We start from the raw sequence: 18,756 nt of genomic DNA, 5'->3' as shown, positions 1-18,756 counted from the left end.
TTTTGGGGTACCTTGCAAAAATTGTTTTGGACTTAGATGGAGGTTTGACTGAGACCTTTGTGTACTTCTAATTGGGAGAAGAGAGCGATGTGTTCTTTTGTTGGGGTGGGAAATGACTGTGACGAAATGGAAAATTGTTTCTTTTTCTGTTACCTGTCTTAAATCAAAACAATAAATACATTGTTCAAAAAAAAAAGAAAGCACATATGCATGCCTTATTCTGCATGACTATTTTAGATCCCTTAATCCACACCATACCTAAATTTAACAACTACCTACTAACTATTAATAAGCAGCAAATTAGGAGTTTGTTCAGGGAAAACTTAGGTAAGTGTTACCATGTTTTCATTGAAGAATGTACAAATTGCACTTTTCCATATAATGTAAATGTGCTGTAAGTGGATATAAAGCAACATTTTGAACACTATATTTTAAATAACAAAAATTTTAGTAGGTTCTTAAAAAAATTAAAAAATAAAAGATATCACAAGGCTTCAGAATATGCAGCATTTATCACTTTTTTATTATATATATATATATATATATATATATATATATATAATAGGGGTGTAACGGTAAGCAAAAATCCCGGTTCGGTACGTACCTCGGTTTTAAAGTCACGGTTTGGTTCATTTTCGGTACAGTAAGGGAAAGAAATGCAAACCTTAAACTGCAGGTTGTTCATTACTATAAACTTTTTTTTAACAATTTGTTTACACTTTTTTTAAATACTTTTTAATAAAATATATATAAAATAAAAAAAGAATAAGAAATAAAATACTTCTGCAAAGTTCTCCACTAAATAAAATACTCTGTCTCAAACCAATATCATATAATAAAATATAATGAAAAATATAAATAAATAACTATGATTACAGTCCAGCATTACCAATTTACCATTACCATTACCAGCTTGTAGGCCTGCTCATATTTAAAAAATATATATAACTTTTCCAAAGTGTAAAGTGCAGCATCAACCGTTTCAGTTTTTAGAACTGCTCAGATTTCGTTATTGCGTTGGACCGATCGGAATTAAGAGCAAAAGTCTGTTTAAATGCCGACGGGAGCTGCGTTTGAATTACAATCGTTTTTTTCCTAGTTGTAGTGATGTTCACACTCGCGTGATGCCTTTTGAAAACCTTAGGCCAGTGACGCACTGGCATATTGCACCTGTCAAACATAGTCTATTTTGCCGTCAATACTGTTGATGGTGTCCTTTATCAGTAGGCTTCATATTTATGCTCAACATGAAATATAGATATTGTTGTCGTGAAGACAAGTTCCTGGTCTGTTGGTGGCTTCCCTCTATGTCACCTACAGTAGCAGCAGTGCGCCAGCGCCGTGTCAGGCACGATTCTGGTGTGTAAAGACAGAAAACGCGAAGCAGCCGTCACGCAACTGACACGCAGCAGAAACGCCATGCTCACGCCACGCAGTCAGTGTGGGATTTGGGTTTTGCGCTGATGCTGAGACTTCCGCCACTTAATATGTTCGTTTGGAAACACGAAAATGTACCTATGTTCCGCATACAAAATATTGCATTCGGTCATTCGGTACACACGTGCACCGTACCGAAAGCCCTGTACCGAAATGGTCCGGTATGAATACACATACCGTTACACACCTAATATATATATATATATACCGTATATATATATATATATATATATATATATATATATATATATATATATATATATATATATATATATATATATATATATATATATATATATATATATTTAACCATGAAAGCCCAGTTTTCCTTGTATTGTAAAAAGCAGTTTGGGCATCCCATTAAAGATCTCCTTTTGTGTTCTACGGAACAACATTGTCTTCATGAAACACATGTACAAATTATCCTTTATACTGACTGAAGCTGTCACTCTCAGTTGATAGAATCATAATGCCAGATGTTAACATTTATGGGCATCATTCCACATTTCATAGCATTTTTACACCCATGACATCCAGATATTATGGTGTCTGTGAGTCAGGTCACAGAACAATGGAGGTGGTGATTGAGTTCAGTTTTAGGAGGAACATGGCCCCACAGGCCGGATCCACAATGGGTCTTGCGGCCACACAGGAATGAGGGTTGTCATCTTTGAAGCTATTTTCCCCTCCCCTGTTCCTAAAGGTTGTGCCTTACTGGTACAGCCCTCTTCATCACTCCAACATAACGACGAACACACAGCATAAAAGCTTACGATAACATAGCACACTATTGCCGTAGCATGAAAACAGCCAGCACACATCTCCCAGAGTCACACAAAAGCACATATAGCCATTCACAAAACACTGGAAGGAAAGAGTGTCAAAAGAGAGCAACAGAGGAGGTACAAAGACCAAGTTTTAAATGCATCTAAGGTTCTCAAAATGTAGTCTGTGAAGGATTCCAGTTCACTACAAAAGAGAGAGAGAGAAATAATTATATAAATACATACAATTTTATAAAGTTAAAAAAAATCATAACTGACAAAAATCAGCAACATTTAATAAGTTAACTGATTGATCACGTTCTGTAAAGTTGTTTTGTAACAATAAGTATTTTAAAAGGTGTTATAGAAATGAACTTGAATTAAATTGAATTGATTTATAAACTTAATATATGATTTAGTAAACATTTATGAACATTTGTCTGCCATAAAATAGTAGCAGTCTAGGTAATTTATGAAAATATCAGTTTAGATCATTTCAATAAAATAAGCATGAAACAGCAATCTGTAAAATGAAGAAAAAGGTAAACGTGATATAGTATAGGCTTAAAATTTAAAGGTAATATACATGCTTTGTTTTTAAGTGTTTAGATCATACTGTAGTGTGTAGAAATGTGTAGATCATACTCACTATTACACCAAGGTCATGAGTTCTTTTGCCAGATGCATGCACTGATGAAATGTATTCTTTTTTATGTAACATAAGAGACTTTGGTTACAAATGTCTGAAAAATGTATTATATATAATATAAAATGGTCCACCACCTGAAATTAACTGTGAGGCCAACTGACCCTTTGGGGTTTCAGTATTCTCCATTCAAATGGGCCTTAAATGCCCTTATGCATGTCATCTGTGAGCCCAATGTCTGAATGCCTTTCTCTGTTTGCACCTATAAATATCATAAACAAAAGCCTTTGGGACTCTGGTGTTGCTTCAGAGTGGCTGATGACAGGAAGATAGAGGAGGCGACAGATAATTTAAAGCGAGGGTTCAAGGGTAGTGTCGGGTAAACACAGAACATGGACCAAAGAGAAACACTAAGGGTTAAGGTAGGCTTAGTAGAACATGAATTTGTGGATTGACCCACAGAATGCTGTAATGGGGTGTGAGAGTGTTTGCGTGGCTTTGTGTGCACATGTGAAGCCAAAAAGTGTCCTGGACAGGGTCAGGCATTCTGTTCCATACTTTTCCACTCCAGATTGGCACCTAGTGTGTGTAATTCTGGAAAAGTGTCATGAATATAAAGGAGTGGGAGATATCACTTCTGAGAGTGTTTTATTAGTAGCCCTAGGCAAAAACGATGGACTATTTTGTGTTTTGTGCATTGATATTTGGGTGGGAAATGGAATTTAATGGAATTTAAATTTAAAAAAATTGTTGAAGGGAACTCTTAGAAATCTGTTGAAGTTGTTTTGTTGTATGTTGGGGTACAAACAACATTGAACCCAATTGGCTTTCAGTATGAAAAAAAAAAACATCTAAACATTTCAGAATATATTCTGTTGTATTAACTAAACCTTTAAGTTCTGCAGTCTCATTGGTGGCAGAAAATTTAATCAATGTATGTAATAACATGCAAAGAGATGGGGAAGGTGTTTATAATTTTGTGCATGACCGTTGTGGGCCTAATTATTACTATGGTTTCTAGAACTAGATCTTATCTGGATCACTAAAATGGACATGGATAATACAGATATCACACTAACCCATACAAACATGATGATGATGGGCAGTCTTTAATAAATCCACAGAATGTAAATCCAAACAGAGAGAAGGCATGCAACATTGACTAGACTAGACAATGAATAGAAAAAGACCAGTATAAAAACACAAGCAGACAAGGCTTATTAATGACACACTTCTGAATAGAAGGACACAATTAATTCAATGAACGGAAATGGTGCCAAAGGAAAAATTGAATGATATGGTGACATTGCACCCCCTCCTGAAAAGCTGTGACCTCACGCTGGCAGATGAATGGAGGAGGCTCAAGTGGAGGATGAGAGTCCAGGAGAGGTATCGAACAAAAAGTCGAGGGTGGTGAAGGTGGTATGATCCAATTAATGGCCTTGAACAGGGACAGGCAGGTGATTTCCTAGACAGTAGTAGACATAGAGCTGAGGAGGTGGAGCAATGCCAAGGATCCAGGCAGCCTTGACGGAGCCGTAGAAATGATTCCCCGAGATGTAGATGATGAGGTGGCGATCTAGAGGGCGAGCTGAAGCAAATGAGGAAGGAGGTGACACAGAGGGTCTGACAGGGGATGAAGACAGCAGGAATAGCAGAGGAGAATGAAGAGGAGAATGAAGATATGCACAAAATCCAAACAAAAATATAAAGTGTCTTATAGCAGCTTGGAGGTGGATGAGGGAGGCTAGGCGGAACCAGCGAATCAGACAGATGTACAGAATTAGGCAGGCTTAGGGGAAGCAAAGTTTCTAACTCTCAAAACTGAAAAACACTGTTCAAGTCCAGTAAACACTCACTTTCATTTGCGGGGTGTTGTGCGGTTCTCCATTCTTCCATTCCCTTGTTCTCCACAAGAGCCCCAATGGTGATGAATGAGGCAGCCGGCTTGCACACCTGAGCCCCTTTCACACTGCAATTCCTGGCAAATACACGGGTACTGTGTCCCAGCAATCGTTCCCGGGTCGCTAGATTTTGCACTTTCACACCGCCAGTGATTACCCGGAATATGTGCGTGCTTTCACACACAACCCGTAAAGATCCCGTAACGACACGTGACATGTACAAGTCGAAAACGTTAGGTATGTTATACTTTCACTGAAGCTAGCAAACGACCTCAGCGTAAGCGCGGAAAGCGAGGAACTAACTGATCTCTGCTTCATTACAGTTTGCACATATTTTTTCATCGCGAACGTTGATCTTCCTTCAAAACCCCTGGTAAAAGAGTTGCACGATAACGTGAGTCATCACTACGACACAACATTAGATCTGTTTTTTCTTCACACAGCACTCATTCCGGGACTGAACCCGGCAATGTTACTAGGTCCCCGACCCCGGATCAGTCCCGGAATCAATCCCAGGACGTGCTTGCTTTCAAACTGAAGGTGACCCGGCAATGTTCCGGCAATTTGCCGGGTCTGACGTGCAGTGTGAAAGGGGCTCTGGTGAGACACAGCTAGCTCAGCTTCGGGGGTGGTGTACAGCTCTATTGCTCCACTTGGCGTGGGCTCAAACTTCATGGCAAAGCAGGCTCTTTGTTTGCGATGGGCTCATGCTGTCACTCCTTGCAGCAGGAGGGTTTCTGGCTGGGCATCGGGCTAAGAGTGGGGCTGGTGTCGTCATCAGCGATGATCTGGAGGATACCAGCACCCACTCCACGTAGTCAATGAAGCTCCCTCAAGGTCCCTCCCAAGACATCTGCTCCTTGGTGGTGGTGTTCAGGTAGTGGAAGAGATGGGCTAGAAACAGGAAATCCTCAAGGGACTGAGTTCCATGCTCAAGGCATAAAAAAAACCCCCAGAGAAACACTAAATATAACTACAGTATAAGGTGTATTACTTCTGGGTCGGGTCTTCTATCTCACTTCTGTTTTGATGAACTCACACGAACACAATGATGATGATAGGCATTCTTAATAAATCCACAGAAGATAAATCCAAACAGAGAGAAGGCTTGCAACACACATAACATCATCAAGACCTGACAGCAACTTGAATACACAAGCAGACAAGGCAAATCAATGGCCCACACCTGAACATAATGACACAGTTAACTCAATGAATGGAAATGGTGCAAAAGGAAAGCAAGCCTAAACTGAATGATATGGTGACAATAGCAGAATTAACTGCCTTTTGGTATTCATGATCACAGTTTGAAAAATGTTGGTTCATATGAGGAGATCACAGTATGGTGTCTAAGCCATGCAGGAAACACTTTGATGTGTGGGTGAAAATGCAAGTGAGTCAAGTGGGGAGAAAAAGAAAATAGGAAAATTCCAAGATCCCTTTCTGTCATGGTGTGAGAGCTTCAAAAATAAAATCACAATGCGGCACCAAGTCAAACATTCTGTATGCATACACACACTGACAGTGATTCCCACTGTGAGAAATCTGATTACTTTCTCTGAAAACCTTGTTTCTCTTAGATGTAAGGCAGTGAAGCCACACATTTGGTGTTATTAAGAAAAAGTAGTTTTATTTATGTTGTGCCTTTTCCAAGTGAGTTCATTGTACCTTTATACCGTAGAAATCACTGAGATATTACAAAAAGATTTGGTAAGCCAGTGAGCAACTGTTGCACTAAGTTATGGTTATAAAAAAAAAATATTAAAATTTAATAATTTTTGTTTTTTGTTTTGTTTGACCCATCCAACTTAAAACTTACTTGAGTTTTGTTATCTTTGATATAAAGCTGGCAATGCCTGAGGTATATTTAGAGACTTTTTTTAAATATGATATTAGAAATAGTTTCAGAACTTTACATATCTTTGCAAAGTGTCTGAATCAGATTAGCAGTCCAGCTCAAAGTTGTATTTGCCTTTCTCAAATGAATGTCAGCAGACGTCTCACATGGACACGTTTTGCTTCCCTTTGGAATTAATTCATTCTGATTGACGAATCTGAACGTAGTGTTTACATGAATGCGAAATAAAGTGATCGGGTTGATATGCGCGTTTATATGTCACAAACTTCTGATCGGATTTACTCTTTTGACATGCGCACACTGCATTAATATATAGAGTTTTCCGGTGTTATCTCATACTGTTTTAAAAAGCACACGTGATATTTATCTCATTCGGGTTCTGATTAGGCGACGACCAGCACATGAACTGTTGTGCAGTGCTGCTTACTTTAAAAAAAATACATTTATATACCTCTATATATCTATATATAAAACCAGTCGTTTGTTGCTGAGAGTCTTAAACAAAGACTCTGGTGGAATGTTGTCCTGCTTCACTTCACAAACGCTGAGTGAAAGGGGAGTTTTATAATGACCGAATACTTATGACACCTTATTTGCCGGGAAGAATAGTTTGTTTTGCGTGTCTTACGTCATTACGCTATTTCTATGTCACTGCGCATGCGCAGTACATTCCAGTTTCAGTTTTCAATCCGATCAAGTGTTTACACGTTACACTTGTTTACGATCGGATTAGTAGTGTCCATGTAAACGCAGCTAGTGTTATTTACAACAGGCCAAACAAAAAACAACAACAACAACCAAAAAAAAAATATATATATATAGATTTCCCCTGACTAAAAGGATTTGTTAAGACCTAAAGAGTAAACACAGACTAATTACATCTCTATTCTCCATGGAGTTAATATACTTAGGGGTTGCTTTTGGATGTAAAAGCCCATGACTTTTTAATAACTGTTCCTTTTTTATGCAACCCAGTCACAGCTTTTACCACTGAATGAGTTGGGTTGCCTGCATGGCGCAGCTGAGTGAAAGATGAGATAATGTGGCAAATGGAATTATGCTGAATCTAATTCCCTTAGGCAGAAAAATCCCCACTGTCTCACCTATCCACATTTTCCGCACCATTTTATGGGGATTCTCCTGTATTTTACCATTCTATCCCACTATCATCCTGTATTTTGGGCCCAAATGTTGACAGGTATGCTTCTGACTACACAATAAGATAAATGAAACAACGCTACATAAGACTTGAGGAAAACAAGGTTACATTTCCTAGGCAATTTAATTCAACCGTATGAAGTTGAATTACAGATTTTTGAACCACTATAATTCACACCTTTACTTTCCTCCACAGTCTGTGCGAGATTTGTAGGTCAGCGCTACCACAGGGACTAAGCCATCTGTAAAATTTTAACAGCAGATAATGACCAGCTGAGGCAGCTTTATCCAGAGCTAGTGGTGACCTTTACCCAAAGGATCATGGTGATGACTCGTTTCAATGCTTTTAACTTACAGCACTAACCTCCAAAACCAGTCTGAAGGTTTTCAGGCTATTATTATTTCAGGCTATTATGTGACGTCTCTTACCACATTTTAAGCACCTACTATAGGGTTACTGTGGAGAGTGGGGTAAAGCCCAAATGATCATTGATGATTATGTGTCCGAATGACCAACAGAAGGTGCTAGGTACAATAAACAAAGGTCTGGTGGATCAATAGTTTTAGGCGAGACAGAATGGAGGGCTGAATTTGACAGTGAGTTTAATTGATAGGCATGTAAATGGATGAACATGAGGGCTGTTGGAAAGATAGGGATGAGGCAAAAGGTTCTTGATGACCTAAACAAATCTGTTTGTAGTGGATTAGACACTTTACATGCTGGGCATTTAAAAGCACACTCCAACAATATATGGATCAAGTCAAGCAGAGGGAAACAATCGATTTGGGCCACTGGTCAGTGAGAAATTAAAGATCGGCAGATGGGCATCCACTGGGAGGGTGATTCGAAAAATAAGAAATACGTGTTGAAGCTCGGGGTGAACATCACAACCAATAAATGGTATTCATTGAGAAACTGTGAACAATAGGTGGTAGTCTCACATGACTATTCCTCTGTGATAGGGGGACTTGGGATTTGGAAAATATTGCATTATCTAACCTGATATTAGCTCAGCACAGTTTGTTAGCCACATGAGTTTAATGTAGAAGAACACCATTTCTTCAGAGGCTTGATACATTTTCTGAAGTGCAATCAATATGATGGTGAGACAAATGGTTCAGCCAGTCATTTGAAAGTTTCTGATGAAATTGTTAGGTTTTGCCTACTGTTACTCTTTTTCCATTGTTTTTCTATGTAAACATGCCATACACAGATCATTGTGCTGGCTTGGCAATTTTTGTAGTGTATTATTCATGAATTTCACATATTTTGCAATGCTTAAGTTAAAAGTTTAACTTTTAATAAAATCTGTCTCAAGACCCCCCCCCCCCCCCCCCCCATTGCCTGTTATTAGTGACCTATAAACAGTGAATATCTAAAATATTGCTGTGTTTTCTGTCCTAAGTTTTGTTTTCAATTGCTAAAAATTGGAAAATCATTATCATCATTGTATACTGCACCAAAGTATGTTCAAGAAAAAAGACTATCAACAAATAAATTATTTATATTTAATGTTCAACACGTATTTATTTATTTATTTTTCTGTTGCTGCGATATGGTCTTATCGGGTAATTTATGGTCTATGATATCAGCTGCTGTCATTGTCAGTCCCTCTCTATCAGTTTTTTTATACTTATCTGGTTCATCTGGAATACCCAGAATATCTTGAAGCTTTGCATTGGAAGCAGACATAATGACAAGTCAACAAACTAATCACATTTGGAGAGAAAGGTGGTCATCAGCAAAGCTTAACTGGTTTTTGATTTCACCAGAAACTGATCACAGGGAAACTATTTTTCAGTTAGTCAGAGGAACGATCAATGCAATTACAATTTAGCCATAGAGATCAGTCACTTTTCTGATACTAAAATGGCATAAGATGTTAGAAAGCAGTGATGAATTAAAGAGGTGACGAGAGGTGAATGGCTTCAAGCACCTCCTCAGGTTTTTAAATGACACCTGACCTCTTTCTGTTTCAGAGCTTTCCTGTTGGTGTTCAACTGGGCAACTCCATTGTTAATCTCAATTGCTAATCTCTTAAAGTTTTGTCAAAATCCCCTGATCTTTTTGAAAATGGAAAATGTTGTCTGTAATACATTACCTTACCTTACAGGGCTGCAGAGTGTGGCAGACGTAAAAATCGGTCTGTGTAATGAATACATTACGTAGCATGAGTGCAATACAGTTTTGCAATGTGTGACAGCTGTTTAAAAACCTGTTGTCAAACAAAGAAAACATTTAATGATTTGTTTTATAATTCACTTAATAACATCAGTCAAGTGTTTGAAATAACTTCCTTCTGTGATCTGTTGTGGTTTCATATCAGAGAATGAGGCAGAAATCATACTTTTATAGTATTCTACCAAAGTCCCATTAAGGATTATGTGGTCTTTGATTCTATACAGTGATAGAAGGCTAAGTCAATTAACATTGCATTATAGATACTTTATTCTTTAAAAAATTCCCAAAATGGCTCGAAGAACACAGATAAACCACATTTTGACACAATCGTATGTTTATTGTATTTATGTTTCATCAGGTAAAACATTTTAATCTGCATTTTACAGCTGGATGCCTTTGTCCATATAAGGGATTTCCTGGAACGTCATGAATACTGTTATTACATTTATTATTAAATTGAAACAGTGTAATTACAATAGTGATATCTTATTTTGTTTAATGTTTTTATATAGTTATAATATTAGAACATTATATCCTGTTTAGGTGATGAACTGCAACACTTGTGGTTGTTTTTTTGTCTCATTTATACTGTAATGTTGAATAGCTATAGTCAATAGTTAAAAATTAGGGGGGAAAACAATTTCCTTGAGATATCACTAGTGTTGGTATCAGTGATCAGAATCAGAATGAGTTTTATTCACACAAGGAATTTGTTGTGGGTTTTTAGGAGCTCTTGGTACAAACATACTGTACATATATGACAATGAGAACAGAAAGAGAATCATTTAAATAAGTAAAACTAAGGAAAAACAAACAAACAAAAAAATCATAATAGTAATCATAATGTGGTAGCTGGATATGTAGCAGTTTATTTTTATTTCATTTTTTCTTCCACTTTTTCTGTTAAAATCCTGTACTTACTTTACCTAGACTACCCATTTATTTCCTCTGATCTGAAATAAGTGAGAGCTCTGTCAGCGCCTTTTACACTTTTCCAATACATCAATATGCCATTATAATTTTAGCACAATGAAGGGCCTTTTAAAATTACTACTGTATAATTGCAGTCTTCCAAGCTGCCATTATCTGAGGCTTTGAGTTATTGACTGGGAGACTTCCACTTAAATTTACTCTCTTTGTTAAGCTTGTGACTGGATCATTGTCCCCAGAGAGTGCAGGAATGGTCAGGGGATCTGACCACCACTATAAGTGAATTGTTAGGGTTTTGCCAAGGGCACATGGTTTGGAAGGGTAAATAATGTAGAGAGCACTCTGGATGCCTATAATTAACCATACTCTCTCTTTCTCCTCTCTCTCTCTCTCTCTCTCTCTCTCTTTCTCTCTTTCTCTTTCTCTTTCTCTTTCTCTTTCTCTCTTTCTCTTTCTCTCTCAGACCCAGCAGCAGTGGACTTTGAGCAATATGAATTGTCCACATTGGCTGATACACTTAAGAGTTACATTCAGGACTTGCCCTGTCTGCTCATACCAGCTGTAGTGTACAGCGAGCTGGTCTACACTGCTCAAGGTAAGCTGTCTGCTGGAGACCAGCACAAAACACTCAAAGAACATCATTTTACGTTATATTTCTCAAATCATGCAGTTGCTTTAAGTGAGGAAGTCAAGATTCACTGATAATCTCTTGAGAAATGGATCAGTGTTCATTGGGTTTGTTTCTTAATTAGGCTGTGCTGAACTATATTTCTAATGAACTAATTCTGTAAAAGACTGTGATGGAAGTAAATTTTAAATAGAGAAAAGTAAAAATATATATATATATGCTTTTTGAAGCTTTTTTACTCATTTTTGGCGCTTGAAAACCTCAGTCTCCATTCTTTAATATTATCATCCAGTACACTTCTTCAAGTTATAAAGGCTTGAAACTACATACGAGTGGGTAAATGATGTCAGAATTTAAGTGTTTAAATTCTCCAAGCTTAAAATGCACAACTAAAATGGGTGAGTATGTTTATTCTCATCGTCATAATGGTCAGTTTGCAGAAGAGGCCTGACAAAGGCCAAGAACGAAAGTAGTGTTATAGAAAGAGGCAGAGAGTGTGTGTGTGTGTATGTGTATATTAGTGGGGGCGCTACTATGCCGAAGGGTAGGTTCACACCATCTCTCTCTCTGACCTAGCTCTGCATTACACCCACTGAAAGTGAAGCAAGCATACACGGAGTCTGCCCCATCTTTTAGACATGCCTGGTTGCTTGTAAGTGTTGCCTGACTTTGTAAGGACAAACTGAATTATGTAAGCATCCACACTGAGTATTGCCGCATCATGTTTCTCATGCCTGAAAATTCTTGAGGCCTTGAGACAATTTGTATCTTTAAATATAATGGTTGAATAGTATTTAAGGATATACAAATGCTAAACATGCTAATTTTCCTCTTTAAAATATCTAAACTTTGCTTAAGATGCAAAAAAAAGTGTGGTTTTCTGAGAATATTTCTTTTTAAAAAAAATTATTTTCTATAGGTTTTTATGTTGTAGGCATGAACCTTCTATGTAATATATATAATTTTCAAATCTCAGCTAAATGTATATTGTTTTGAAGGCATTTAGGTATTTTTATTGAAAATGACAAAAATACATACTGTACTAAGATAAATTTCAGCAGTTTTAGCATTTATTTATTTATTTACTTACATTAATTTTAGGGGCCCTATTTTAATGATCTAAACGCAAAATGTAAAATGCACGGCGCAGGTGCACTCAGGGCGTGTCCAAATCCACTTTAGCTATTTTAACGACCGAAAAACAGTTGGCGCACCCGGGCGCATGGTCTAAAGAGGTTGTCCCAATTCTCTTAATGAGTAATGGGTGTTTTTTGGGCGTAACGTGCAATAAAGCAATCAGAGTCTCATCTTCCATTCCCTTTAAGAGCCAGTTGCGCTCGTGCCATGACAGATTTGCTATTTACACAGCGGAATTTGGCAAGCGCCAAATACTGTACTTAAATTAATATTACATTTTCGAAGAATGGAACTTATATTAGTTTTGAGATGCAGTGAACAGAAATCAAGGCAATGACTCACTATAATGTACTTGGGGTTATAATACATTTTGTATTGTTCCAATGAGTCTTCAAGTGCAAAGTCACTACAGGATTTGCCATATGGCATATCCAGCATTTGTGCACAAACCGTTCAAAGAATCAATGGGCTATTATGGCAAATAAGCTTTCCTGGAAAGTCCCTTTGTCATGTGGTGCCCTTAACAATGCCAAACTCTACCTCCCTCTTGCCTGGATTAAATCCATTTAACTGTGAAATCAAGCATGCTTTTGTTTGAAATGCTTAATTTAATCAACACATAAATTTAAACTATTTTTTTTTTTAGATATACCATATTATCTAAAACTCCTGGAGTTTTATTGATGTATGAGGAGTATTATGATGCAGGATATAAAAATGTAATTAATTTCAAGCTTTAATATAACACAAATAAATCTGACAAATCATTTTTGCTGCCTAACCCATAACAGTTCTATTAAGTAGAAGAAAAGTGCATTAAGTCCTTTTTCTGGGAGAAGTTGAATCCCATTGAGCATCTAAGTCTTATTTTAAGAGCATTACTCAGTGGTAACTCTCATGCCTCGAGCACCGGTGCCCATCTGGCTGGCCAGAAACCAGTATGCCCTTTTCCAGGAATGCGATTGGCCGTCTATAGGACTCCCCTTCCCCCGGTTGTGTCTTGCTGTGTCCAGATGGACTCGGCCAAGTTCCCAGCCATGGCCTGCAGCCCATGACTCTGGCCTTTATTGAACAGGGGTCAGTCTCTATCAGTAATCTCCAGGAGGCATCGGTTGGTGGGACTGTCCGGCTCCAGACTGGGGCATGGGTGTCTGTGTGTGTCTGTGCATGTATTATTGAGTGTATGCATAGCACTTGTTTCTAATTGTGTGGATAGAAACCCTCTTCTATCAATGGTCAATGAGTCTCAGGCCAAGGTCAAAGTTCTGACCCATTTTCTGATCGGCAGATTTTCAGACATTCATCATTCGACACCCTGCCACCCACTGCTCATAACCTTTGACCTATTAGCACTTATCTTCTATAAGCACTACGGGAGAAGTGCCTTAACCAGCCAACATCTTAATGGCTTTGTTCATACTCATAATTCATGCAGGAAATGTGGTTGGCAGGGAATGTGTTTGTTGGGGGGTGTGAGAGCAGCTTTTAGGCAGTAATCTTTACTTACATCAAGTTGTTGTGACAGGTAAGATTTACTAGGTGTATTGCAGGAATGGCCTGTCTGCAAGCTGACATCACTGACAAGAAATATGACTATTATTTAGAAACATTAAAATGAACAAAAATGAAAGGGAAATTAGAAGATATGTTAAACATTTTCTCAAAGGATGAAGAAAACTTACTATAAAAGAAATGTATGTTAATACTGTGATTTGTAGCATGACATTTTATTTATTTTCAACCACCAACACAAAAACATAACAAAATATAATATAATATAATATAATATAATATAATATAATATAATATAATATAATATAATATAATATAATATAATATAATATAATATAATATATGTATATATATATATATATATATATGTCTACATTTGGCTTACAAACACAATTTAGCATGTTTGAGGTCTCATAAATATTATTTTTGAATATATTTTTAAGGCCTTAATTTGTGTGTGTTTTTTAACATATACTGTAATAGAATGTATTATATAATACATTTATTAGATATTTAATATGAATAATATATTGTTTTTGCATAGAATAATTGCCAACTTTGCATGCACTATTGTCTCAATGAAATAAATTCATGCATGTTTGTTTTATTTATTTAAACATATATTATAATACATTTATTATATGTGTGTGTGTGTATTTATATATGTGTGTGTGTATGTATGAATGTATGATTTTTAGTGTACAATCATAATTGTCGGCATTGTATGTCTCTATGAATTAAATTCCTTCATTTTTGAAATCCTTGAAGATTGCATGTGGAAAAGCATGTTTGTGTAGCAGTTATTCGTCAAATGATGGTGTCTAGAGATATTACAAGGCATACATTGTGAATAAACAGCGGTATCAGCATTGAATTCCTAAAGAACCCCCCCTTGTTCTGTACTTTCCAGACTGGATGATATCTGGCATTGATATCCGGACTGTATCTGTGTTCCTTTGGCTGATGAAGACAAATATCCATTGTGTGTAAGGGACTTAGGGATGAAATGCTCATATCTTAGCTGTCTCACCAGGGTAAACTTTAGCTCAAATAAGCCTGAATCACAGATGTTGGCCTTTTTGCTGTGGGAAACCTCATCTCAAAGGAGCTCATCAATATGTCGGAAGCTGTTGCAATAACTGCATTGTCCTTGTGGGTGCTCATAGACAATGGACTCGAGGGCAATGTTAGGCTAGCACTTTAACTCCTGCTGAGCTGACTTTTCAGTCCCAGGTCATGGGTTTTGTAATGTGCCCCAATGTTCAATGCTCCTGTGTGAGTTCAGATGAGTTACACCTATATTATTAGAACCACAGGTTGGATGTTTAGCTTGTTATTCCCTGCTGGTAGATGTCGGTACTGCATCATCCAGCTGCTAAATGCATCTTATCCATTGACAATCATTCAAAAGTATCAGTGTATTCTATTTAGAATTTGTTTAAATCACAAATCACATATATTTCCATATGTAATAGTAGAAGTGCTTGTGTCCAATTTATTTTTGTACGTAAATTATTCTGTTTCTGATTCCATTTCCCATCATAGATCAAGATATTCAATCAGGGCTTGGAGCTGTGTGTGTATTTTTTTGGTGTAATCAGCTCAATTTGATTCCCTTTATAACATAGTCTCTCTCTCTCTCTCTCTCTCTCTCTCTCTCTCTCTCTCTCTCTCTCTCTCTCTCTCTCTCTCTCTCTCTCTCTCTCTCTCTCTCTCTATCTATCTATCTATCTATCTATCTATCTATCTATCTTTAAGAAACCCAAAGCATAGAGGAGTGTGGACAGCAGCTGAAAAGAATCCTTGACTCTCCCAGTGTCCCTCAGGCTAACCACCAGCTCCTGGTTCATCTGACCCGACACCTGAGTAAGGTGGCCAAAAGTGGGGGAGCAGCTCAGGCAAGCCCCAGGCTTCTGGCTCTGGCCTACAGCGAGGCAATCTTTAAAAACAACCACTTCAGGTACTGTAAAATAACTTCTTGTGAACTGAAATCTACAGTCATAACAAGTCTTCAAGATGCACTTCCATTTAAAAGTCAGAAAGATGTTTTTGAAGTTTCTTAAACTCACCAAGCCTATATCAAAAATGAATTAAAACAGTAACATTGTGAAATAATGCTACGAATTATGACAACTGTTTTTCTATTTTAATATATTTTAAAATGTAATTTTTTCCCTTGATGGCAAAACTTTATTTTCAGCATCTAGAAGTCCAGTTTTCAGTGTTACATGAGATATTATTATTAATGATGAAAATGGTTGTGCAGCTCAAATTTTTGTGGAAACGTGAAACATTTTTTAAGGTTTCTCAGAAGAGTAGAATGTTCAAAAGAACTGTATTTATATGAAATAGGAATTTTTTGTAACCATGTAAATTTCTTTTTTTTTAAAAGTCAGTTTTCAATTTAATGCATCCTTGCTAAAAAAAAAAAAAAAAAAAAAGAAAAAACGATAGTGTGCACTGTAATTTTTTTATCAAAGTTGTAAATAAAAATAAAAAAGAAGTACATTTTACAAGAAAATACTATTTTGCTATACATCTTTCTACTTTTCTACATTTTTTCTTTCATTCAATTTGTTACCTGACATTTCTTTGTAATTATTTGTGAATGAAAATTTATTAAAGTAAATATTTTTCAGTGTATGTGCAGAATAAAAGAACCTTTATTTGTATGAGTGTAAGATACCTTAATTGTGTCAAATTATATGACTAAATAAATACCTATAACTTGGGTCTGAGTAAAAGTGCATGTTCTTTGTTTCAGCAGAAAGCTCAGTTGAACATGTGTCGTAGCCTATCTTTATTTCCCTAGTTTAATTAAAGTGGAGAAAAGAGATGAGGGAGCTGTTATTCCTGATCTGTCCCTCAGCCCACAGTTTAATCTCTTGAGAGGAACAGCACATAACATACAACAGATGGGAATGCGTATTAAAATGTGTTGGACTATGTTATAATCCCTTATACTTGCCATTTGAAGAGTACCAGGAGTAAATGTTACTATTTATGTAACCTGACTATTATTACAGACCTCTGTATCAGACTATACTACATGATCATATTGTTGTTGCACCTTTATTAACTATGGAATAGATTTTTTACAAACTTTCCTTATGCCACAGGTTAAATGAATCATTATTGTGATCCCCGTGGTTCTTGGAAACTGTGGAAAAGAGATTGTAGTGGCACGCCATGTAGAGGCAAACTTTGTTTTACCCACAGGTTAATAATTATCAGAAATATTTATTTAGTATTTTATTTATTTATTTTACATTTTAATAATCAATGTCCACATAATATGTACCATAGTACTTTTTAAGCTAGTTTGGTATTTTAGAGATTTGTATCTCATCAAAGTTAAATAGATGATGACATCACACCCTCTATAAAGTGCCCTCCTGAATGAAGGACTTTAGTGCACATAATAAAGAGTAGTATGCAAGTGAGTCACTGCTAACTCAGTCAGCACATTGTAGTCCATTAAGTCACCTCACTTTTGTTCGATTGTGAGCTGCTTTCCTTTACCTCTGCCAAGAGACTCCTGTGGGACTTTCCCTGCTCTTAGCAGCTTGTCAATTGTCTTATGGCTGTGGGGCAGTTCAGGCAGAGAGCGAGAAAGAGAGAGAGGGCAAGGAGGGAGAGAGAATGCATTGTGCCTTAAACAGACATTTCTTGTTCGTCATCAGCTTCACTCCACTACCTGAGGTTATTGAGGCATCACAGGACCTGAATTACAGCTGAATGCATAAACAAATGAACATTCGCCTCAAAAAAGTTTTGACCGTAAAAAAGCATTCAGTTCACCTGTGGATCAGCCTCTGCAACCCAAGACGTCCATGACCTATGTATGTGTGTGATAGAGTATGTTCCTGTTGTGTTTTGTTTGTTTGTTTGTGTGTGTGTGTGTGTGTGTGTGTGTGTTTGTGTGTGTGTGTGTGTGTGTGTGCGCGTGCGTGTGTGCGTGCATGTGTGTGTGTGAATGTAAGTTTCTCATTTTTATTTTTTTGTCTAAACATTCCATGTTTCATGACTTGCAGTTATTAGAGCATTTGTTTAGGTTCAACGTCACTTTTCACCATGGTGTGACTTCTGTATATACTTAATGTTAAAATGTATCTCTCTCTGCAGTGCGGATGTAAACCCAGAACATCATGTGAAAATTCTCGAGGCACTTATCATGGTTGGAGGCCTAATGGAGATACAAGCTGCTCCAGGTAAGACATCAAATGGGGTTCTCATTTTCTTAATCTTCTTGAGTATAGGTTTGTCGTCTTGGATGATCTTTTATTTGTATACCTTGTACAGTATATTTTTAAAAACTTTCTTTTGGGACTAAGTGATTGTAAGCTTATTGCATCACCCCAGGTTTTAGTTTTTGAGAATCCAGTGTGTTTTTATATGGATAGCTAACTTGGTAATTACTGTATCAAGAACAGTGTTAAAAAAAATAGCTTAAACCAGCCTAATATGGTTGGCTGGTCTTAGCTGGTTTCCCAGCCCGGTCAAGCTGGTTTTAGCTATTTGTTTTAACTGGTCTCCCAGCCTCCCAACTAAGACTGTCCTGACCAGCTAAAGGAGTAGCCAAAACCCCTCTAAAACCAGC

General features: G+C 37.0%; 1 protein-coding gene across 1 annotated transcript in view; it reads left to right on the top strand.

Annotated features, from left to right (window-relative positions):
- The window catches only part of LOC132151826 (phosphatidylinositol 3-kinase regulatory subunit gamma-like), a 166,748-nt gene that overhangs the window by 83,832 nt on the left and 64,160 nt on the right, over positions 1-18,756 (top strand). The window contains exons 4-6 of the mRNA XM_059560229.1: positions 11,343-11,474; positions 15,915-16,116; positions 18,282-18,367. Of these exons, the coding sequence (XP_059416212.1) occupies positions 11,343-11,474; positions 15,915-16,116; positions 18,282-18,367 (420 nt within the window). The remainder of the gene's footprint in view (positions 1-11,342; positions 11,475-15,914; positions 16,117-18,281; positions 18,368-18,756) is intronic.

This window comes from Carassius carassius, chromosome 10 (assembly GCF_963082965.1).
Source record: "Carassius carassius chromosome 10, fCarCar2.1, whole genome shotgun sequence".
NCBI classification, from domain to species: domain Eukaryota; kingdom Metazoa; phylum Chordata; class Actinopteri; order Cypriniformes; family Cyprinidae; genus Carassius; species Carassius carassius.
This window is presented reverse-complemented; position numbering and strand designations above follow the sequence as displayed.